This window comes from Podarcis pityusensis, assembly GCF_964106645.2.
Source record: "Podarcis pityusensis genome assembly, chromosome: 4".
In the NCBI taxonomy this organism is placed as follows: domain Eukaryota; kingdom Metazoa; phylum Chordata; class Lepidosauria; order Squamata; family Lacertidae; genus Podarcis; species Podarcis pityusensis.
This window is the reverse complement of record NC_138027.1, coordinates 19,140,312-19,164,937: the sequence shown is the minus strand read 5'-3', so window position 1 is coordinate 19,164,937 and position 24,626 is coordinate 19,140,312. Positions and strand designations below refer to the sequence as shown.

At 45.6% G+C, this 24,626-nt stretch overlaps 1 protein-coding gene across 1 annotated transcript in view; it reads right to left on the bottom strand.

Annotated features, from left to right (window-relative positions):
• ARHGAP42 (Rho GTPase activating protein 42) overlaps positions 1–24,626 on the bottom strand; it is a 177,062-nt gene that overhangs the window by 106,693 nt on the left and 45,743 nt on the right. The window contains exon 3 of the mRNA XM_081001917.1: positions 4,320–4,381. Within this exon, the coding sequence (XP_080858043.1) occupies positions 4,320–4,381 (62 nt within the window). The remainder of the gene's footprint in view (positions 1–4,319; positions 4,382–24,626) is intronic.

Genomic DNA, 24,626 nt, shown 5'->3' with positions numbered 1-24,626 from the left:
GCTGATGAGAGAAAAAAGGAAGAACTATTTATAAGCTGCTCTCCAAGATAAATTACTTTGTGCATCTTCAAGAAGAGCCTTGAAATCTATACAGAGGATCACCAGACCAAGCAGGGGAACAGGATCATCAGATAGGCAGGGACACAGCAGCACCAGAAAACGTGTTGCCTTAAAAAGAAGGAAAACGAAACTCTACAGATAGTGAAGAAAAGTGAAGTGTGGCAGCTCCAGCTGTATTAATCATCTGTAAGTAAGAACAACAGTGTTTTGTGTAGCTCTCGGTTTCAGAAATATAAAAAGATACATGGTTCTCTCTTCTCCTACTCTGCAGTGTTCTAGACAAAAACTCCTGGGCACCCGAGTTTGTTTTGAAAGCCATTTTTCATTGGCTAGTAAAAAACGGACTGTGAGGTATTCTTTATTTCTGGCTGTGAATGACTATGATGGGAGCATTACTGAGGCATCTCCATCTATCACGAGTGCTCTCCTGAATGCGCACAAAAATTACTCATCTAAATCTAATGCTACAATAGCAGTCCGCTCCGCCGGCAAAAGCATCCATCCACTTTTCCAAGAGAGCATTAAGGTGGCTCGCATGGCAATGTTTCACGCAAGACACCAACTCTTATACACAAATTAGAGGCACCCAGCATGCCCCTGTACTTGTATATGAAAACTGAAAAACAAACCCTAATATATCCAAGGATGGTACCATGATCTGCTGTCTACAGCTATTTAGCAAGCCCCCAAACCACATGGCGCAGTCCTTTGCTGTTTCAGACAGAAGGGAAGGAGAGAGCCGCATGTTTGAAGGCTTCCCAGTTTTTAAAACGAGGCCTATCTGAACATGCAGCGAATTTGAAAACAACTTGGATCCACTTTTACCAACCTGCTGCTCTCCAGATCTTTTGTCCCATTAGCCGCGGGCAACAGATATTGGGAGAACCACTGTTTTTAAGTCAAATGACTGCTTGCATGGCGTTGAAGAATTGTAAGGTAAAGGTAAAGGGACCCCTGACCATTAGGTCCAGTCGTGGCCGATTCTGGGGTTGCAGAGCTCATCTCGCTTTATTGGCCGAGGGAGCCGGCGTACAGCTTCCGGGTCATGTGGCCAGCAGGACTAAGCCACTTCTGGCAAACCAGAACAGCACACGGAAACGCCGTTTACCTTCCCGCCGGAGTGGTACCTATTTATCTACTTGCACTTTGATGTGCTTTTGAACTGCTAGGTTGGCAGGAGCAGGGACCGAGCAACGGGAGCTCACCCTGTTGCGGGGATTCGAACCACGACCTTCTGATCAGCAAGTCCTAGGCTCTGTGGTTTAACCCACAGCGCCACCCGCGTCCCTGAAGAATTGTATCCAGACCTAAATTCATTATACATCTCTGACACATACAACAGAGAGCCAGCGTTGTACAGTTGTTAGGGTGTCAGGGTACAGAGATGCGATTTCCAATTCTCACAAAGCTTACCAGGTAACTTTTGGACTTGCAGTCCAACCTGGATCACAGGACTGAAGCATAAAAAGTGGGCGAATTGTGAAAATACATCCTGGATTTCGCAGGAGAATGCTGAGCTAACAGTGATCACCATCGCAAGAAGTGTAGTTTGCATTTTTCCTTCCCTGCAAGCTAACAAGCATCCTTGACAAAGAAGTTGGGGGGGGGGGCGGAGAGGACGATCTGAACTTTTGCTTTGGTGTTCCAATGGCTTTATATTGGAGATAAGACTTTTTATTATATTTTCTTCATACAAGTCAAAGTTAAAATGTGCTCTCACTTAAAAGGTCACTGCAAGCACCTCGCTAAGGTTAATAGATTCCCCATTTAAAATTTCACGTTTCAATGCCATTACCGTAAAAGGAAAACTATGAGCTGAAAGAATGCTGGATATTTAAGGAGTCTGATAGTTCACTATATATGTATATAGCTTGCAGACTTTAATGTTCTTCCTGGACTTTGAAAATAATTACTCCCTTGTTTGAAAGCATTCCTGTTAAACTTTAGCTTGTAATAGACTTCAGAAGCAACAGAGGAATGGTGACCAGCGCCTGCCAGGTTTTAGTACTAGAAGTGGGCTGCTTGAACAAAAGAAACCTTTATCACACAACTAGTTATGATGCATAGGGACATGGGTGGTGCTGTGGTGTAAACCACTGAGCCTCTTGAGCTTGCAAATCAGAAGGTTGGTGGTTCGAATCCCCGCAATGCAGTGAGCTCCCATTGCTCTGTCCCAGCTCCTGCCAACCTAGCAGTTCGAAAGCATTCCAGTGCAAGTACTGCTGTGGCGGGAAGGTAAACAGCATTTCCGTGCGCTCTGGTTTCCGTCACAGTGTTCCGTTGCACCAGAAAGGGTTTAGTCATGCTGGCCACATGACCCGGAAAGCTGTCTGTGGACAAACGCCAGCTCCCTCGGTCTACAAGGGAGATGAGCGCCACAACCACATAAGTAGCCTTTGACTGGACTAAACTGTCTAGGGGTCCTTTACCTTTACCTTTTACCTATGATGCTTACATGGCAGGTTAGCAACTTGGGCCAAATCTGGCCTATGGAAGGGTGCTAGTCTGAACCACTAAGAACTTGGTTCAGCTACTATTTCAAGAATAAAACTGGGTGGCAGAAGGAGAATTTGGCATGCTGCCATCAGCACTTTGGGGAAAGGGTGGGATAAAAGTGTGATAAACAGAATGTCGTCCCCGTCCCCCGCTGACAACCCTACAGAAAAATATGACGACAGTGGAAGCGGCAGCAGCTGGAAGAGATGTGGTTCACTAGGGAAGAGCTGAAACTGAGTGTTAGAGAGGTGCTTTGCATGCCAAAGGTTCCCGATTCAATCCCCAGCATCCTCACATAAGCACTGGGATAAATCCCTGCCTGAAAGCCTCAAGAGTTGTCAGTCACTGTAGCTGATACTGAACCTACCCAACCTAAGATGAACTTATAATGTCTGGTTTCAAGAGATTTTTCAAATGCTTAACTCAGTCTTTTAGATAAGTCCATGAAGATACCAACAAAAGGTAAGTTCGGTGTTATTCACAATACTGAGAGATGCTAGTGGAATTGTAGATAAATGTTAATGAAGTTGTAGATGACAGGGTGCTGGCTTTTTGCACCTGTTTCGCCCTGGCAGTCCATGTAATCAAGAGGCCGCTGTTTGCCCCCAATGGGGCCCTTTTACTGGGGCTTGCAGGTAGCAAACTCCCAATATAGTTTTCCGGGCTTCTTCAGTGGTCTAATCTCAAAGTCTTGATTCGTATATTGTTATTCAATCTTATAGAGAATACTCTTTCTTGGCTTAAGATTAAAAGACTGATTAGGAAGCCGCTTGGAAAAGTTAGGTTGAGAATCTGGCACATCACCTGTCACCCATTCCCTTTCCCAGAAGTAATCTTCAGCAAGGATGCACACTTATGGTTGAAGTCTAGAAAACAGGATCAAATGTATGTGGTCTGAAGACGGAACACTAGCCACACAAATTCCTGGTGTAGGCAGTGGCACTAGCACCAGGAGGAAGAATCTCAGAATCATAGAATCATAGAGTTGGAAGGGGCCCTGAGGTTCATCTAGTCCAATCCCTTGCAATGCAGGAACATGCAGCTGTCCCATACGGGGATCAAACCTGCAACCTTGGCCTTATCCGCTCCAGGTGCTAACCAACTGAGCCATTTTGTAAGAAGACACGCAGCTACATAGTTCTGCGCCCTAAGCTGCAGCTGAGCATCATTTCAGAAAAGAAAAGAAATCTAAAAGTCTGGAATTTGACAGAGAACTTGAATTTAAGTCTTGAAATGTACATTTTGTTTTATTTTGTATTTAGTGTTTAGGGCGCAACTTTCCCCAAAGCATAGCTTTCCAGATACCTTCATATTCTAGTAGAATATGAATGAAGTGACTGTTGTAAGCAAGTTCTCTTCAGTTCAATATTTTATTTAGTGCATTTTTAAGCCTGCCTTCCCCAGAGGAAGCGAGTGATGTTCTGTCCAGGCTCAAACCAAACCTAGGCCTGCTTGCTTTTGCAAGTTTGTTGTGTCACGGACCATGTCCTAAATAGCAGCTCAACAACCATCTCCTGTATGCATCTGGGATGAACAGACCGCACTTTGGCATTCAAGGGCACCCACTATGGTAGAAGGCATGCTAAGGTCAACGTTGCAAAATGTGCAGAACTCCCAATAATGCATTCATCTGGGGTTTGTCAGGAAGCAGTGAAAACAACAACAACAACAACCCAGATTCTTGCGTGCTGAGATTTCCATAAACATGAATGAAAAACAGGAGCTTTTCCAGGAAAAGAAAAACACTGATGGAACAGACTTACCAGGCGTCTTCTCTCCTCTTCTACCGCAATCAATAACCGGGCAAACTCCTTCAGTGACTGGGCTATGAGAAAAGAGGGCAGGGATTGGAAACAGCAAGGCAGAATGAATTAATGTTATATTGCAAAGTCATTGCTGGTCTTCATGCAAGGAGTAAGTGGCGCTTATGAATTCTTAAGGTTCCCCCTTGAGGTAGGGGAACGGCAGCAGTGAAACTGGATTAGATTTGTCATGCAGGACTATCCTCAAGAACCCTTTTTTAATCTACAGTGCAAGGCCCCAACCTCTCCCAAGAGGCAACAAATCCATCACAAATGGAAGCCTCCGGGAAGAGCCCCAGAAATCAAAAGTCAAATGCTCAACACTTCGAAAACCTGTTTCAGGAGGATAAGGCTGTCCTCCGTACAGTGTGAGGAGACGTTCCTTGGAAATGGTATACATGTTAAGTCTTGCCCTGGGAATGCCATAAAAAAGCAAAAACAAAAAAAGCCACAGTTTCCCTGCAGGGAGAATTCAAATTTTAAGCCTACATTTCTTCTTGTGTGAAAGGCAGGCATTCTGGGTCCTTGCCTGCGTGGTTTAGAGCAGGGGAACAGCTACTTGTTACAGCAGCCTTGACCAACCTAGTATGCTCCAGATGTTTTTTTTAACAGAATCATAGAATGGTATAATTGTCGGGTTTGAAGGGACCCTAAGGATCATCTAGTCAACCCTCTGCAATGCAGGAACAGGCAGCTGTCCCATACAGGGATCAAACCTGCAACCTTGCCATCAAGCAACTGAGCATGATATAGAAGCTCTGCAAATTAGATCTCCTCCTTTTTGCAGATTAGGATATTTTTTTATTAAAGAGGGGAGACAGAATATACAGTGGGACCTCAGGTTAAGTACTTAATTTGTTCCGGAGGTCCGTTCTTAACCTGAAACTGTTCTTAACCTGAAGCACCACTTTAGCTAATGGGGCCTTCTGCTGCTGCTGCGCCGCCGAAGCTGTTCTTATGCTGAAGCAAAGTTCTTATCCTGAAGCATTATTTCTGGGTTAGCGGAGTCTGTAACCTGAAGCATATGTAACCTGAAGCGTATGTAACCTGAGGTACCACTGTAAATCGGGATGGATTTTGAAATGTTGGTTCAAATGACCATGCTCTAAGCAACTGAGCTATCCAGCTCCCATCAATCCCGGCTAACATGCTCATGGCTGGCGCTGATGGGAGTTGTTGTCCCAAGCATAAGGAGGACACCAGGTTGATAACGGCTATAGTACAGAATATCTGCCATCCATGCAGTGGTAGGGAGGTGAACAACTCCCTAGGATAGGTACCATTTTCAGCGTTCTTCCGATACGTAACTCAAGTGATATGAGCACCAGCAAAAATGGTACCAAGCGAGAGAAGACTCCCTGCCAAATGCTCCTGCCTGAATTTATTTGATTACTGCAAAGAAATAGCATCTAAGGAGAACGAGGCGGTTTCCGTCTCCTCGGCGGATATATTCTGGCCAAGAAAATATCATTTATATTCATTCTCTGAAGTGCGCAATCATCTGTTTTTCTAATCAAGAGGTGCTCTCTTCTGAGCGCTGAAGGATAAGGCCACATTCCATTCAGTTGTAGGCTGGCAACCCGCAGGAGTCGAGCACGAAGGATGGAAAACAACGCGCAAAACAGAATGACACATAAACCCAAGGTTGATTAAGTATCTCGATTAAGCTCTTTGCCTTGCTATTGTTGTTTCAAGAGCCTGTTTTTAGTCTGAGAGTGCCTGAAATCTACTAGTCACCCTAGCGAAACAAAAACAGAGGGCAATTCCAGCCCATTGGCACACAACATAAATTAGACAAAATAAGACACTGCAGGAAAATTAGGGGGGTCGGGACAGGAATGGCATGTCCGTTTCCTGGGTCAATTAAAGTAGAAATACAAACAGCAGACTGTCAGGGAAAAAAGAGGTTTCATGGGAAATTTAAAGGAAAAAAGAAAGCGTAAGAGCGAAATGAACAAGCGTAAAAACAGCAAGCAACGAAAAAGCTGGACCTCCAGATATTTCTGAACCACAACTCCCTCATCCCTGCTTGCTATTGCTGATGGGAGTTGTAGTTCTGCAACATCTGCCCTATCTTTTATTAAAACTATGTCCAAGTATGTGCAATCAAAATAATTACATTCTTACACTGCCTATCATTCCGCCTTCCTCTATATCCAGGCACAGGCAAACTTGGCCCTCCAGATGTCTTGGGACTAAAACTCCCATCATTCCTAGCTAACAGGACCAGTGGTCAGGGATGATGGGAGTTGTAGTCCCAAAACATATGGCGGGCTGAGTTTGCCTATGCCATATATGTTCTTGGACCGACACCATGTACACAGGTGGTGGTGTATACTAAATTCTAGAGCATGCACAAACCCATGAGACAGATGGCTGAAAGAGTCCTTTAGTATTTGCCTCAGGTTCTGGATGCTTGCTAAAGCCAGATTCTAGGTGTAAGAACCACTTTGATATTTGGGAAAGGGCAGCATCTCACATGTTCTGTGCGCGAAAAGCTCCAAGGTTCAATTCCTGGCATTTGCAGGCAGGGCTGGGAACAATTGTCCGAAATCTTGGGAGTGCTTCTGTCAGAAGGCTATATTAAATCAGATGGACCAATTGGCTGACTTCTCTACGTAGAACCAAGATGGTTCAATTGGTAGAGCATGAGACTCTTCATCTCTGGGTCATGGGTTTGAGCCCCTCATTGGGCAAAAGATTCCTGCATTCCTGCATGACCCTTGTGGACTACATGACCCTTGTGGTCCCTTCCAACTCTACAATTCTGTGGTTCTATAAAGCAGCTTAATGGGCTCCTAACTTGCAAATCCATGGGACTGCAGCATGAGTGGCTTTTCCTTAATGTCACACTACAAGAAGAGAAAGAACCAAACAGAAATCTGCCTCTTATCCCATAACAGATATACCGTACTTTTCAGTGTATAAGACGAGATTTTTAAAATTAAAAATAAAGGTCTAAAATTGGGGGTCATCTTATATACGGATAGTGCATAGTGGGGACGGGAGATTGGTGGCAGCCACAAGCAGAAGATTGTCAGCGGCGTTTGGGCGGGTAATTGTTGGCTGCAGCAAGGCGATTGGCTGCTGCTGCGGCAATTGGGCAGGCGATTTTCGGCTGCTTGCGGCAGACGACTGGTGTTTTTGGCCATGCATGCGATTGTCAGCGGCTGTCAGGCGGGTGAGTGATTGTTGGCAAACCCCCCCCCCCCCCGCAAAGAAAGCTCAACAACTCTGGGCAATTTCCCCCCATTTCCTTAATTGGGAGTTCCCAAAAATAGGAGGTGTCTTATACACGGAGGCGTGTTATACCCGGAAAAGTACGGTAATCCTGCAGCATACACAGAAACCGGAACAACGCCCCTGTTAGGAAAGGTCAGAATGTTTGGGAAGCAGGGAAAGGAAATTTAAGAGAAGTGGAGAAATAGAGAGGCCGCTCCCTTCTCTTATTAATACAAGAATTTGGAGTCAGATGAAGCTCAGTGGTGGGTCTAGCAACAGGAAGCACTTCTTAACACAGCGGATAGTAAAACTAGTTATGGAATTTGCTGGTGGCAACTACCTGGTGCTGCTTTAAAAGTGGGGTTAGACCATTTCATGTAGGAAGGAAGCTATCAGTGGCTACTAGTCATAATGAGTATCATCTGCCACCAGGACTGGAAGCACACGTCTGAATACTGGGGAACAACTACAGGAGAGGTCTCCTGTCTTCATGTTCTGCTAACATTCTTCCCAGGTCCATCTGCTTGGCTACTGGGCAAAACAAGGTGCTGGTCTACACAGACCTTTGATTAGACCAAAGAGGCCTTTAAATAGTGTGGCTGCACAGCCAAAGGCTTTTAATCATGCTCCTCCATCATGCAACGTCTCAATTCAGCCACAAACCAATATGCTATACTTGTAATACTAACCAGTTAGCACGCTCACGTATTGAGGAAACACATGAATTTCAAAATCGAAAACCAGCAGATTTATTTGAACTGCTTGTTTTATTGGCAATGTAAAATCAAAAATTTTGGTCCAGAGTCTCCTAGCTTGGTTAGTCCCAGGACCTACATTCAATCCTGAGCTACAACCTCTTAGAATTTACTTTTTCTGCCCCCATTTCTCCTCCTGTCTTCAAGGATGACCATATACAGTGGTACCTCAGGTTACAGATGCTTCAGGTTACAGACTCTGCTAATCCAGAAATAGTACCTTGGGTTAAGAACTTTGCTTCAGGATTAGAACAGAAATTGCACAGCAGCAGTGGGAGGCCCCATTAACTAAAGTGGTACCTCAGGTTAAGAACAGTTTCAGGTTAAGGACGGACCTCCAGAACAAATTAAGTTCTTAACCCGAGGTACCACTGTACAAAGGAGGGCAGGTCTCCTGTGTTTTTGTAGTTATAGAGAAGAGGGCATTTTGGAAAATGCACCTTGTTCTGCATGGATGAGACCATGAGACTTCACAAAGTATTTTCCATCTGCTATAAATAAAGGACTCTGTCAACGTTCCTATCTGACCCCCATTTATCTCTGCCTTTTATGCTATTTTGGAAGAAAGTCAAGCACATGAAAAGGGAGATCATGGTGGTGCCACTGGTGTGATCCAGCTGAGGTTAAGGCACATCAGGAGTCTTGACCCACCAGTTGAAGAACCACGATTCAAGTCCTCTTGATATTTAAAAAATCCATCCACTCTGGTATGGAAAGGGTCAAGGGAACAAAGGCAGGTTTTATCAGGAAAATAAACATTACAGGAGCTCAACGCATTTCTGGGAAGCCTCTTTGGGAACAACATTTAATTTCCGAATAAAATATGGAACAAATGCTATGATGTGGGAGTCTGATGATCACAACAAGGGGAAAAATTGGGGGTAAATGAAAACAAGATAAAATGGTAAGTCAAAAAACAGAAACAGGGAGGAAATGTTTCAGAAATTTATGCAGCAAATATTTGGACAGGCTGGCTTTTTTGCTTTCCAAAACGGGGGTGGAAGAATGAGACAATGAAAGAGAGACAGACAGACAGACAGAATGACCGAACTTGCATGAACTTCTACATTGTGTTGCAACACTGGTGATTTAGAAAACAGCTCCTCTTATACTTTGCACGCATAACCATTAATTCTTTACCAGCAATTATTTTGCATTTTACACAGGAACACTGCATCTAAATGTTATCGAGGGACCGTTAGGTAAAGCAGTACCTGTTAGACTCGGGTGTTCAAATGGTCCCAGCAGCTTAAGTCAGGTCCGTATGTCTTAAGTTTCAGACTGCTTACTACAATGGATGCTTTGATGGTATGTCAGTTGAGACCCTCAGCTTGGCTATGTGGAAGAGTGTGTTCTCCTTCATGGAGAGCACGTGTTGCGGTGGGGGCCGCCAGGACACTCCAAAGTTGGGGGCGGGCTAATTGATCATTGGCCACTGATGCGATTGGGGCTTCCCTTGTTGTTGGGAAGAAGTTAATGTTGCCATTTGTTGATTGACAGCTAGAAATGCTAAAACTCCTTGCACGAGGCTAGGGCTTCCTCTTTTCGCCCGTGCATCAGATTGCCCGTCCCTCCCTCCCTAGAATAGGGTTGTTCGCTTTGACCTTGCTATGCCTGTCATGGGGTCGTCTGCTCTTGGGGCAGGGGCCCGGTAGGAATTTTGTCCATCTGGCTGATTGGCTGGGGCCATTTGGTTTTTGCCTACTGCGTAGCAAATCGTCACAACTTGTAAGGTTGCGGTTAGGCATTGGTTTATGGTTTGGTTGGTTGAGGGGCATGGATTGGCTGTGCCTGCCCCTCTAATGCTGCTGCTGCAAGGGATTCCGTTAAAGGAATTGGGGGCTAACTATTGCTTGTCCACTCTGTCAAGGGGGCTCGGGCCATAGCAATGAGCTCCTGGTTGCATTTGGGGTGGGCTGAGGGCAGGTTCCCTGCTCCGTCGCTACCCCCAAGTGTATTCCCCTTTTCTGACTTTCGCATCGTGCGGAATGTCAGTCTGTCCCCCATGGTGGGGGCAGATAGTCGCAACCAGTGCCTAACCACTCACATTCTTGTATTTTAATAAAGTTGTGGCCAAAATTATGCCAAAAACCTTAAACAAAAAATTCTGTGTGATGTGTGAGTTATTGGGGTGGCCCTGGGGACCTCGACACGCAACCCCCAGGTCCACCAAGCATGCAAAATACACCCTTTTTTGATAACAACCCACCCCCTCGGGCCCCCGGCCAATTTCCACAACACTTATCCCCAGTTCTGTAATTCTGAACTTTAAACTCCACCAACGTTGAATCCTTAACCAATGTGCGAATGGTAAACATAAAGTATGGTCTAATAAATCACCCGTTGTAAAATTACAGACCGCACCAGCATTATCATCATCATCATCATTATTATCAGGACTAGTAAATCTGACATTAGCTCAGATATACAATTCACGCTGGACCAACTTTTAATATTTTCAACTGGCAGGCGCCATACGCATTTGCGGTAAAGATGGTAAGGAACATATTGTTTGCATTTTCATTCATATTCAGGCAAGCACTTTGTAAAACAGTTGAGTTTCTTGTAAAGTCAGCTAGACAAAATGCTTCCAGATTATATCGCTGTGGAAACAAGTCGGTTTTAACCACAGCATGATTTGGTACTCGTCATGCAAGTTGCACTTTTACTTGTGGGCGTTGCCACCAGCTTCTAGTTGCTTCCTAACCATTTATTCGGTGACAAAGACTTCACGTCACCTAGGAAGGTTGGAGCAATCACTGTTTGCTCTCGCTCTCTCCCTCTTCCCACCTCTACACATTTATTTCTGAGTCACAACTTTTCAAAGTTCACGAACACATTCCTAAGCAAGACATCAGACAGGTTGATCAATCTTGGGGAGCCTTGGTCAATCCTGCGGATGCATTCACCATGTGCCTTGGCCTACTTCTCAAGCTTTCCAATCCAACCTGGACAATCCATGCTGGAGACATGAGGACCAGTCTTTGCTGTACCCTAAGGGTGGCGCTGTGGGTTAAACCACAGAGCCTAGGACTTGCCGATCAGAAGGTTGGCGGTTCAAATCCCTGCGACGGGGTGAGCTCCCCATTGCTCGGTCTCTGCTCCTGCCAACCTAGCAGTTTGAAAGCATGTCAAAGTGCAAGTAGATAAATAGGTACCGCTCCAGCGGGAAGGTAAACGGCATTTCCGTGCGCTGCTCTGGTTCACCAGAAGTGGTTTAGTCTTGCTGGCCACATGACTAAGCTGTACGCCAGCTCCCTTGGCCACTAAAGCGAGATGAGTGCCACAACCCCAGAGTCGGCCGCGAATGGACCTAATGGTCAGGGGTCCTTTACCTTTACTAAGAACAGTACAGTGGTACCTCGGAAGTTGAACTGAATCCATTCCAGAAGTCCGTTCAACTTCCAAAACATTCGGAATCCAAGGCGTGGTTACTAATTGGCGGCAGGAAGCTCCTGCAGCCAATCAGAAGCCAGAGAAGTCACGACGGATGTTCAGGTTCCAAAGAACATTCGAAAACAGAAACAATCACTTCCAGTTTTTGACTGTTCAGGAGCCAAAACGTTTGACTCCCAAGGCGTTTGAAAACCAAGGTACAACTGTATTAGGCAGATGAAGTTGGGACCTAAAGTGCAGCTCGGTATAAAGAGGTGTGGGATAGAGCTATTAATGATATATTAGTATGTGCCATCATGGTAAGACAGGGAAATGATAAATGCAGGAGAAATGATTCTGAGGAGATGTGGTGGGTGCTTGTAGAATTTGTACTGTTAAAATGGAAAGGGGTCACACCATCGCAAGAGGTGTTGAAATTTTGGGAGGTTGGGTAGTTAAAATGGAATGTTCTCAGTGGTGGGGTGCACATTTTTATTCTTATTTATTTATGATTATTACTTTGTCAAAATAAAATAGATTAAAATAAAATCCCCCCAAAATACAGTGGTGCCCCGCAAGACGAATGCCTCGCAAGACGAAAAACTCGCTAGACGAAAGGGTTTTGCGTTTTTTGAGTCGTTCCGCAAGACGAATTTCCCTATGGGCTTGCTTCGCAAGACGAAACGTCTTGCGAGTTCTTGCGAGTTTGTTTCCTCTTTCTTAAAGCCGCTAAGCCGTTAATAGCCGCTAAGCCGCTAAGCCGTTAATAGCCGCTAAGCTGCTAATAGCCGTGCTTCGCAAGACGAAAAAACCGCAAGACGAAGAGACTCGCGGAACGGATTAATTTCGTCTTGCGAGGCACCACTGTAAATAAAAATAAATAAAGTGCAGCTTGGCATGTCTAGAGAGGACACTGGGAAGATGATTCCGAGCAACCAATCCCTACCTCTCAGCTCAACCTATCCCACAAGCATGTTCCAAAAATATATATAGAAAAAATTACATGCGAACTACCCTGAAACCCTTGTTAGTATTGTTTTCACAGTTTTGTGCATTTGGATGAATAAAAAAGGGCTTGATTTGTCAACAAAGTATATGGCAAGGCACGGTCTAGCTTCTTTTCACATTCTCCCCCGCCCCTGGAGCTGGCAAATGTTCCCCAGTTGACAGATGTTATACAAGTGGATGGTTGAGCCTGGTAACAGCACCAACTGAGTGATCGACTCAGCCACACCTGCAGTATTCTTCAAAAAGGCATTTAAATCTAATAATCATAATCTTAATTACAAGAGCCATAATAATAGTGATTAAAAAAAAAAAACGTGGTGGGATTTATGTTTAGCCCAATCTTCAGGAACTGGTTTGTCCTCACTATAATAGGGGTGAGAATCCTTTTCCAGCCAAAGGGCTCGCTTTGTTCCCTGGTGGGCCAACTTCTGAGGCCCACATGCCTGTGGTGGGTGAGGCAACAGATGTGATCTTTGTACAGTAGCTACAGTCCAGCCACACGAAAAAACAGAGTTTTCTACGTACACACTACAGAACACAGGCAAGGAAGATATGGTTCAGGAATAAATTACAGCAAGTAAAACAAGAACGTGTCCAATTCTGGGCACCACAATTTTAAGAAGGGTGTTGACAAGCTGGACAACGTGTGCAGGGAAGAGCAACCAAGATGATCAAGGGTCTGGATAGCAAGCCTTTTGAGGACCAGTTTAGGGAGATGAGTATGTTTCGCCTGAGAAAGAGACTGAGAGGAGATATGATGCCAACTTCAAATATCTTAAGGGCTGTCATATGGAAGGTAGAGGAACTTTGTTTTCTCCTGCTCTGGGGGAAAGGACTCAAACCAATGGCTTCGAGTTACAAGAAAGGAGATTCTGACTAAACATGGAAACACTTTCTGACAGTAAGAGCCGTTTGACAGTGGAAAGCCACTTCCGCCCTGCAGAGGAGGTGGGGTTGCGGGCTTCACGCTCCCAGCCCCCGCGCTATTGGGGGAATCCCCGGCCACGTCACCCCCTGGCCAGCCAATCGGCTGGCTTTGGGGGCGTGGCCTGCCCTATTTAACAGAGGTGCGGCCGGGGATCTCCCTCTTTTGCCGCCTCCAGCTGCTCCTGTTTCCCACCCTCCCACCCTTTAAGGTTTTCGTTCCTTGACCTTGCTATGGACCTCGGTTGGTTGCCGTTGAGGGGCCTGGTAGGAATTTTTCCACCTGGCAAATTGGCACCAGCCACTTGGTTTTCACCTACCTCGTAGCAAATCATCACAACTTTCTCCTTATTGGTGGTTAGGCATTGGTATTGGTATTGTTATGTAGATGGAAGAGGGGAGGAAGCGCCATCACCTGCCCCACATATTGAAGGGTAGTCCGATAAAGGGTTCTGGGGGGCGTGGCCCTGTCCGAGGCCTATGGAGGTGAGGGCCTAAGGCACGCCCCTGAGTGGTGACCCCGGGAGAATTCCTAGTTGATGTGCATCAGCAGGACTCCCCCTACTGGTGGTTAACCCTTCCCGGACTTCAAGAGGACATAGTCCGGATATAGTCGGTTAGGACCAATGCCTAAGCCAATACCGCTCATCACCTGTAACCAATAAAGTTGTGGCCTTATTTAGCCCATTAACCTTAATAATTGTGCCATGTGTCTTAATTTCCATGGGGGGGGGTGACTCGCCATGCAACTGTCTCCCTTGGGAGGTTGTGGACTCTCCTTCCTTGAAGGTTTTTAAGCAGAGGTTGAATGGCTTGAGGTTGAGATTCCTGCATTGCAAGGTGTTGAAGTACATAACCCTCAGGGTCCCATGCAACTCCATGAAAGTGGAGAATCAGGGAATGAATGGTGTTCCCTGGGGAGAGAACCAAGGGTCAGAAAGAAAGGATGGGGAGTCTGCATTTGGTCCCTGGGTCTGATGTTCCCCGTCCCTAGATACTGTTATTGTTATTATTATTTACCCACCTTTCACCCTAAAGTCCCAGGGTGCATTACAACATTAAAACACAATATTAAAAACAAATCAAAACAGATTATATGAGGGCTGAGCAGTTGCTCTTCCACTAAGGGGCCAGCAGGGGGCAGGGCCTGGGTTGTTGGCATCCATCTCTCTCAGTGGAGTGTGCCTCCAGGGGTGAAATCCAACTGCTGGAGAATCACGGCGCCTGCTGTGGCCGCAGAGACCACCAGGTCATAACTGCTGCCTCTTGTGTTGTTTGTGCTGTATGTTAGCAGCACCCAAGTGACCTCCATGGGGCACAAGCCTGGGCAGTGTATTTGGAGGTCCTGGGCTGCCCAGAAGACAAGACCCCCCTCTCGGCCTCAATAGCGTGGTCCAACAGAAAGCAGAGCAATATGTTTAGCACCAGCTTGGCTGCAGGAGTTGTCAGAAGGAGGCATACAAGGTGTCAGGTGTGCGTGCAGAAGCCAGGCCCTGTGACCAGTAGGGCTTCGCAGGACTAGGGCCTTCCTAAGTTTGTTCTGAAGAGGCAAGGCGTGGCCTCACAGGTGAGGCTGATTGGTAACTCACTGCACCTGGTGGCAAGAGCTGGGAAGGGATATAAGGTTAGCATTTCCCTTCGGCTCTTTGCCACAGCAACACGCTCCCTGCCTTGCTGCATTTGGTTCCTTGACTCCTTGATCCTCGGACCCTTGACTCGTGACTCCTTGCTTCTTGATCCTCGGACCCCTACCTTCAGGACTGCTTGCTTCTTGATCCTTGGACCTTTGACTTCGTGACTCCTTGCTTCCTGACCCTCAGACCCTTAGCTTCTTGACTCCTGGCTCTCTGACCCTCAAACTCTTGGCTTCCTGACTCCTGGCTTCTGGACCCCAGTTCCTGCTCCCACCCTGCCATCTTGCCCCCGGTCCTGACGTCCCCTGCTGGGACTTCGATCGCTTGTGAACTGGACCGTGACACAAGGCGCCAGCCAACCGTCTTAGGAACTTCACTCTGGATTTGTGTAGGGTTTAAATATGTCCCTCAGGCAGCGGGTAAAGGCCTGAGTTAACACTCACACTTTCTCCCTCTCTCCATATGCTGAAGGGATGCAGACAGAGGCAGCACATCTTGGTGACACAGAAGGCCACTGAAAGTCCTATGTGACCCTCAGGCCATTCACACAGTTTCTGAGAAGATTCATCCCACGACATTGGACGAGGGGGATTCTTTTCAGAAAGTGGCCTCGAACATTTTTAACGCAGGAATATCAGAAATCTAAATAGAAGCAAGTGTGTGAATTTTGTTACTTTTTATTAGATGCAAATTTTTATGAGTGCGTGTGGTTGCATTTTTTGTAATTGCAATTCAAATGCTTGCAACCTGCCCTGAGACCTTAGGATGAAGGGCAGGTAATAAATGAAAACCATAACAACCACCACCACAATAGTGGTTTGCTGCAAAGCATATGCTTGCTGACGTATGAAGAGGAAAGGGAGAGGCAGAGCATACGAGACAGAAACTCACTGGGGCTTGTTCATGTAAGTGGAAACCTTTTCCTGCAAGTTCCGCAAGGAGTTATCGAGGTTTCAGAACACAAATTAAATGCAGAATATAGAAATGCAAACAACGAAACTCATAGATGTTACACTCCGTGGCACATTTGAAGTTATCTTGGATACCTCTGCAGTCTGTTTTCTATATCAATGCTGTTTTGCAAATTGAATGCAACACCGCATTTTGTGCTATAATAGGAACGTCTGAAACCAACTTTTAACATATACAACAGGATGAATATGCAACTGGTTTTTTTCTGTCTGGCGGTTTCTTTCCCCAAAGCCAAAACAGGTTTGCAGCTGTTTTCTCTGGAGCCTTCCCAAATCCAGAAAGAGCCTGAAAAACAGTACGTATTGTCTGGAGCACTTAAAATCTTTGTACTCTTTTACGGAAAGGAAACCCATTCATTTCTAGAAGCGAAAAAAAGTGGCTCTCGTTGACTAATACTAATGGAAGCTTAAAACTCAAAGTAAGGGTTTTTTTTGTTATGATTTAATAAATTCTCTTGAGCTCTACTCTCTTCACTTGGATTATTTATAAAATATTACAGAAGACATCATCCAGTTGAAAAATATTTTAAGGATATTAATATGTACAGGGCTTTGTTTCCAGAAACAGACAGATGTTCTTTTTTATTATTATTTTAAGCGCTTTCCAGGTATTCTTCCTAAACAGGTTTTTAAATGAAGAGAACAAAAATGATGGGTTGTACTTCAGGCCTAACCCCATTTGTCAGGAAAGTATCAGTAATCCTTCTGATTCTGCTTATATCTAAGGAAAACATGGGCGCAGGTCTTGTGCCCCACTGAATCTTGCTTAAGCCCCTGACTCAAATGTGCATAGAAGCAGATTTAACAGAGAAGTCAAGTTTCCCTCTGTGAGGCAAATCCAAGGCAGAGGCAGTGCCACAACCAGACTCCCTCAGCCGCCCTTCCTGAGACTTAAGGACCAGCATTCTCAGGTGTCAAACCCATGAAATACAAATCCCCACCTTTTTATGTTAATAATGATATAGGCAAAGAGAGAAAAAGAGCTTGCCTTATTAATTCCTACCTGAGCTTGTGTTTTATTTGTTTATTACCAATTACATCAGTTTCAAATTAGATGATGATGATTTTGACTGTTGTTTACTGCCTTGGGGCCCTTGGTGGGCAGAGAAGCTGAGTCTAAATATTTTAAACCAAAAAAACCTGCTTGCCTAAACCAAACTTGAAAGGGAAGTCCAATACCCCAATGAAGCCTCCTGCTGTTTGCCAAAATGTCCGAGGCACTACTGTACATGGAGAGGTATCCCCAACAAGAAAATAAATGGGGAAGCCCTTGCTTCAGGGTAGATGGCAAACCCTTCTGCCGCAGATTCTGAAACTGGCAAGGTCATGAAGCTGGTCAGGGGTGGGGAACCTTTTTCAGCCCTCGAGTCAAGTTTCAGCAATTATTATTATTATTCACACACACAAAACTCCACGTCTCCTCTATATTCCATCAAGGCAAGCATTTAAAATCACATAAACCACCAAGACCAAAACCCCAAATTTTGCATTTCTACTTGAAATGCTTTATGGTTTCATACTGCGGTTTAGGGTCCAAATGAAGTCACAGCTTCCCATATCGACATTCCTGGAAATTCTATTTCAAAGTAAACATGATACAAGTCTGCAACTGGTGTACAAAATTAGGGATGGGCAAAGGCATGGGTATGATGCTCATTCCTGATACAGTAATAAGCTGTATTTTATCAAGCTCTTCATCCAAATCAACCACCAGGCCCCACAAAGTTTGGCAGATAGGGTCCGGTATTCATAACATGAAAACTTTGCTAAGGAGGTTAGATCTGTAGCCAGTTCGAAGTATGAGATCACCCCAGGAGGGCTACAAGGATGTTGTAATGACAGTAGGATTCAGAAACCTACTACCATTAGAAAAACAGTTTGCGGAGAACGCTGGCTTGGATTCCGAGTATAACTAGCTCCATATTCCCCATGCGAACTGGATGCAAATTCTCAAAGCACTTCAGAGACTGCAGGGCGTTTCAAAAAGAGTTTTGAGATAAACCAAACATCCCACTGGACGTGCCCAAACCCTGCATATGCATGACGTTGCAAGGAAACTACAATTACAATCGCAGTCGCTTTTTAATCAGCCTTCACCAAACCTGATGCCCTCCAGATGTTTTATTAGACTGCCCTCAGTCTAGGGCTGATGGGAGACATAGTCCTAAACGTCTGCACACGTATCAGTGTTAGAAACTCAGCTATATAAGCTAGGCGTCAAATGTCTCCTTAAACCAAGGTTACAGTTGTCCAAGCAGAATGTCTAGTTGCCATTTTGGGGCAAGACGGCTATCAAGTTTCATTTCCCAAGTGATGGACTGACTGTGATTGATTCTCTGTTAAACATCTGGCTAGTTCAAATGACAAGGGACGCAGGTGGCGCTGTGGGTTAAACCACAGAGCCTAGGGCTTGCCGTTCAGAAGGTCGGCGGTTTGAATCCCCGTGACGGGCTGAGCTCCCATTGCTCGGTCCCTGCTCCTGCCAACCTAGCAGTTCAAAAGCACGTCAAAGTGCAAGTAGATAAATAGGTACCGCTCCAGTGGGAAGGTAAACGGCGTTTCCGCGCACTGCTCTGGTTCGCCAGAAGCGGCTGAGTCATGACCTGGAAGCTGTACGCCGGCTCCCTCGGCCAATAAAGCGAGATGAGCGCCGCAACCCCAGAGTCGGTCACGACTGGACCTAATGGTCAGGGGTCCTTTTTTGTTCAAATGACAACTTTGAGCTAGGTTAAGATTTAAAGAAAAGTCACTTGATCCAGGGACAGTCCATATAGATATTGGCCTGTTCCTACCTCTTTTTCTTAATGGTGACTGCTCAGGCTCTGGCTGCACAAAAAAAGCAATTTGATTCCTGAAATTCATTCTGATTGTGCAGATAAAATATAACAGATAGAATTCTACAGGATGGGGTGTTGAAAACAGTCCAGATCCAATGATCCCCAGATGGTGAAGATGTCAGATGCCATCCCGGCACCCAGGCATCTTCATTTGGTTGCAAGTGGTCAAAAACCACCTGGTGCCTGGCTAATTTCGTTGCCACCCCAGCTCCATCTGAACCGCTTCTGAGAATGTGAATCCAAATTCTTCCTGAATTCTGGCTCACAAGACAATGTCTCCACTTCTGAGGAATTCAGGGGAAATCCAGGCTGAGTAGGATTGTCAGATGCACACCCAAAAATGCCAGAAGCAGCTGGGCAAAAACTAGGTCTAGTTGTAAATAAAGACAAGGGAAGTTCCACACTTTATAAAGAAACTGGAGGAAGTGATGGTTGCCAACTGGGTTGGCTTGAAAAAGAGGATTAGGCAAATTAATGGAGGATAAAACTATCACTGGCTGCCATTCATGACAGCTAGGCTCTGCTTCCCCAGGCAAAGGTAGTAATGTTTCTGAACACCAATTGCTGGAAACTGCAAGTGGGGAGAGAGCTCTGGTGAACAGGTCCTGGTTTGGATTTGATATCCCGCTTTATCACTACCCTAAGGAGTCTCAAAGCGGCTAACAATCTCCTTTTCCCTTCCTACCCCACAACAAACACTCTGTGAGGTGCGTGGGGCTGAGAGACTTCAAAGAAGTGTGACTGGCCAAAGGTCACCCAGCAGCTGCATGTGGAGGAGTGGAGACGCGAACCCGGTTCCCCAGATTACGAGACTACTGCTCTTAACCACTACACCACACTGGCACTGGTTGTGGGTTTTCCACAGCTGGCCACCATGAGAACAGAATTCTGGACTAGATGGGCCGTTGGCCTGATCCATCAAGCTCTGGATTATGGTAGCTAAAAAGGACTGGACTACAGAGCAATGTGTAAATCAATGTTTAAACACAGAACAGGGAAGCTGTTTGAGATCTCAAACAATTGCTACTTCATTATACTTTAATGTCATCGACCCTTCGGAAAGTTGAGGCCACTTTGCATGGGGATCACAGTGGTTTCCGGTGCAGGCAATGAATTTAGGTTAAGCCCTTCAAAAGCGAAGCGAACTTATGCCACAGAATTAAATACAGCGGTACCTTGGGTTACAGATGCTTCAGGTTACCAGACACTTCAAGTTACCGACTCCGCTAACCCAGAAATAGTACCTCAGGTTAAGAACTTTGCTTCAGGATGAGAACAGTAATCGCGCAACGGCAGTAGGAGGCCCCATTAGCTAAAGTAGTACCTCAGGTTAAGAACAGTTTCAGGTTAAGAATGGACCTCCGGAACGAATTAAGTTCTTCACCCAAGGTACCACTGTACTCCAAGGCCATATTTTGGTCCATCCGCTATCTAGAAACTCATAAATAATACCTGTATGTATTTGACTGGAGTGAGGCAAGATGCTTGTCTCAAGGGGGTTTATTCTAACCAATCGATATATCATCTTGAATTGCTGACATGGTTGCTTCCAAGTCCCTTTCCTTAATCATGTGAACACTTGATAAATCTTCCACATTTTGAACCAATTTGCACCTAGCCTGGAATGTGAACTTTTCACTTTGAGTTGAAGAGCCAAGGAACTGCCCACCCTCTCTCAGAAGATGGATTATACTGATCCACCACACATACAACTATGCCAAGAGAAGTTTAACAATGGGTACTGTAAATCGGTTTGAAACTCTTAAAAACTAAATTATTAACTTGGTTTCTTTCCCAATAAATTTACACACAGTCTCTTTTTTACTGAATTACTTATTGCTTTCGTCAGTGGTCAAGGTTGAGAAGACAAGACGTACTAAAGAAATTAATGGGTGTGGATGTGGGTGTGAGGAATCCATCCCTCCTGAGGAAAAGTGTTAACAAAGGGCAAAACCTTGGAGCCAGGAACTGGGTGAGCATGTGACCAACACAACCCCAACGCTCAAGACATCCATGGAGCTGGAAAAGCGTTAATAGGCACAGAGGCTGAATGCTCCTCTGGCTTTGCCTGGCACATAATACACAGGATCTTTGGCAAGCTGTGCCACTCAATTATGGCCTCTCTTCTTAGGGCATCTGAAGGTACTTTGCTCTTTCAGGTGATGAGTGAGGAACTGGGCAAAGCAAGGAAAGGATAGCACAGGTAGGCATGAACACTACCTCCTCAATGGCGGAAGGGTGGGAATTTTGTTTGCTTTCAAAAACGCATTATTTCATGAGCTTACATAGAGACTGCCTAAGTTAAGCTGTGCAGCTAGGATGAATACAGTCAAGAGTTACGTCTAAAATTGATGCCGTAAGCTGCTTTATACTCTCCACCCCCATCGTTCTGCCCTGACACTGCGGTCCAGCTCCAAGCGCCTTCTGGCAATTACTCACTGTGAGAAGTTACAGGGAACCTGGCAGAGGGCCTTCTCAGCAGTGGCACCCGCCCTGTGGAACACCCTCCCATCAGATGTCAAGGAAATGAACAACTATCTGACTTTTAGAAGACATCTGAAGGCAGCCTTGTACAGGGAAGTTTTTAATATTTGATGTTTTCTTGTGTTTCTAATATTTTGCTGGAAGTGGGCAACCCACTCAGATAGGTGCCATATGCAGATGATGATGATGATGATGATGATTACATCATCATCAGGTTGTCTATTTAGTTCAGTATTGTCTACACTGAATGGCAGCAGCTCTCCAAGGTTTCAAATAGAAGACATTCTTAGACCTAGAGCCTTCTGCACAGTTATGATGGCCTCCAGCACAACAGACCCAATTGGTTGGGTTTTCGCAAGTGTCAATGCACGGCACACTTGAGCATCATGTCAAGGAGCCACATCCAAACCAACAAAGCTCCCCGGACCTTCTCCTCTTCTTCAGCAATTGCCTCTTGTTCTGGCCCAGCCAATGGTAGAGCAGTAGGCAAAGAAAGTTCAATTAAGATGCCACGTACGGATTGCTCAATGGCTGGGAAACAAGCAAGAGACAGCAATGAGAAGAACGCAATGGTGATCATGGTGGTGAGTCTCTGCAGAGGGGAGTGTGGTTCACGGAAGCTGACATGCCTGAGGACCCTTCAAAAATGCCTTTAACTCAGTTGGTAGAGCATGAGACTCTTAATCTCATGGTTGTGGGTTCGAGCCCCATATTGGGCAAAAGATTCCTGCATTGCAGGGGGTTGGCCTATCATAATCTTCATGGTCCCTTCCAACACTATGATTCCATGTTTCTAAGAAAATCTGGAGCTGGCGCTGGCCTTTCCTTTTCCTTTCCAACGCAAGAGTTCAGCATGTCATCAGCTTGTATCCTCAGCACAACTCGGATGCGGATTAGACACAAACGAGTTGCTTGTGTAAGACCACCCAGCAAGCTTCAAGGTTGAGCAGCCAAGCTTTGAGCCCAACACTCTCCAGGCCATGTCCAGTGCTCTAACCATCTCCCCACCCCCAACCTTCTGGTATGTATGCTAATATTAGTCTGCAAACAAAACCCATACCTCTTAGCACGAAAAGCGCGCGCGCACACACACACACACACACACACATGCTACAGAATGGAGAAACAATTTCCGCTATCCACTTGGAGTCCATAAGGCATATGCACATTTTTAAATGAGGAGAAAACACACCTGACATCTCAATAACTGCAGCTGTATAATCTTTACATGTGGGTGGCTGCGTGTGGGTGAAGCAATAAAAAGCAGTGGAAGGGTTTTGAAAAACAAAGCAAAACTTGTGTCTTGTTAAATAGCTTCTTGCTTTCAAAAGCACCTGCCCAAAATATTCTTGAACTCCGTGGGGGGAAAAAAACCTGAAGAATTTTCAACATATTTTCCCACAGCCAAAGTCTCCACACTAAGCAAACTTACTAGCTGGAAAGTTGGCAGAAATGAAGGTTTGGGAGTCTGGTCAATAGATCAGTCCCAAGCAGCAGTGAACTAGTCAGCTGAATTCAGTCAAATATTGTGATGCACAAAATATTGAGAAGGACACCTTTATTTCAAGTGTTTCACTCAAATCAGATAACAGGGGCAAGAGTAAGGGCCCCATGCTCCTAGACCTGAAAGTTTTGGGGTCACTCATGTGCACAACCCCACACTTAGAGATAGACAATGCCTGTCCTCCAAACTCTTCGCCAAAACGTTTCTAATGGCCTAAGACCCACATACCTACGGGACCGCCTCTCCTGGTACGCCCTGCGGAGGACCTTAAGGTCCACAAATGACAACATTTTGGAGGTCCCAAGTCGCAAGGTGGTTAGATTGGTCTCACCTAGGGCCAGGGCCTTTTCAGTACTGGCCCCGACTTGGTGAAACACTCTGTCACAAGAGACTAGTGCCCTGCGGGACTTGACATCTTTCCGCAGGGCCTGCAAGACAGAGCTGTTCTCCCTGGCCTTTGGTTTGGACTCAGCCTGACCCTTGTGTTTCCCTCCCCTTATGGTTTTGATCTATGGGCTACTTTTAAAATGAGGCTGCATTTTAAATTGCATTTTAACCTGTATTTTAAATTACCCCCCCCCCCCATTATGTTTTTACTGTAATTTTAGTGGTGTTAGCCACCCTGAGCCCAGCTCTGGCTGGGGAGGGCGGGGTATAAATAAAATTTATTATTCTTAATATTATTACCCTTCCAGTTAAGCCACATGGTCTTCTACCATAAATTGAAAGAAAGCATGAACACACTCCATGAGAGCCAGAGTGGTGTAGTGGTTAAGAGCGGTAGACTCGTAATCTGGTGAACTGGGTTCGTGTCTCCACTCCTCCACATGCAGCTGCTGGGTGACCTTGGGCTAGTCACACTTCTTGGAAGTCTCAGCCTCACTCACCTCACAGAGTGTTTGTTGTGGGGGAGGAAGGGAAAGGAGAATGTTAGCTGCTTTGAGACTCCTTTGGGTAGTGATAAAGCGGGATATCAAATCCAAACTCTTCTTCTTCTCCTTCTCCAAGGTCTTCAGCTTGTCAGGGGGAGGGATGGGGAGGAGGGAGTCATTCTGTGACTTTGGAAAAGCATGAGATCCTTCCCCTCCCTCACCATGCATTTCCCATGCACACCTGAGGGGGTGGGAAGCTACCAGTGCATGACCTAATGGGTTCACAAAACGAATTATGTTATCTATTAACATTCAGCGAAACACACGTAGCACTAGAGGACAACACAGACAAACCCCCGAGGCCAAGGAGTCATCGACCACAGTTAATCATGAGCCAGCAATCTACGCTTCTGCTGATGACGGCAGATCAAAAACGATCTGATTCCGTGACCGCTAACGCTCAGTGATCCCTTACTAATTTCCTCCACCACATCATAGAGGAGGAATTCTGCTTCATTATGCAGCCCAACCAGGAAGACAATTCTCCCGGCTCTGTGAACCGTAGGTGGCTGTGGGTTTCTTAGGTAAGCTATTCAACACCTTGTAATTTACAGCTTAAGGCTTTTGGTATTACTTTTCGGAGGTGAGAACATCTGGGAACTCTATGAAACGGCTTTGTCGC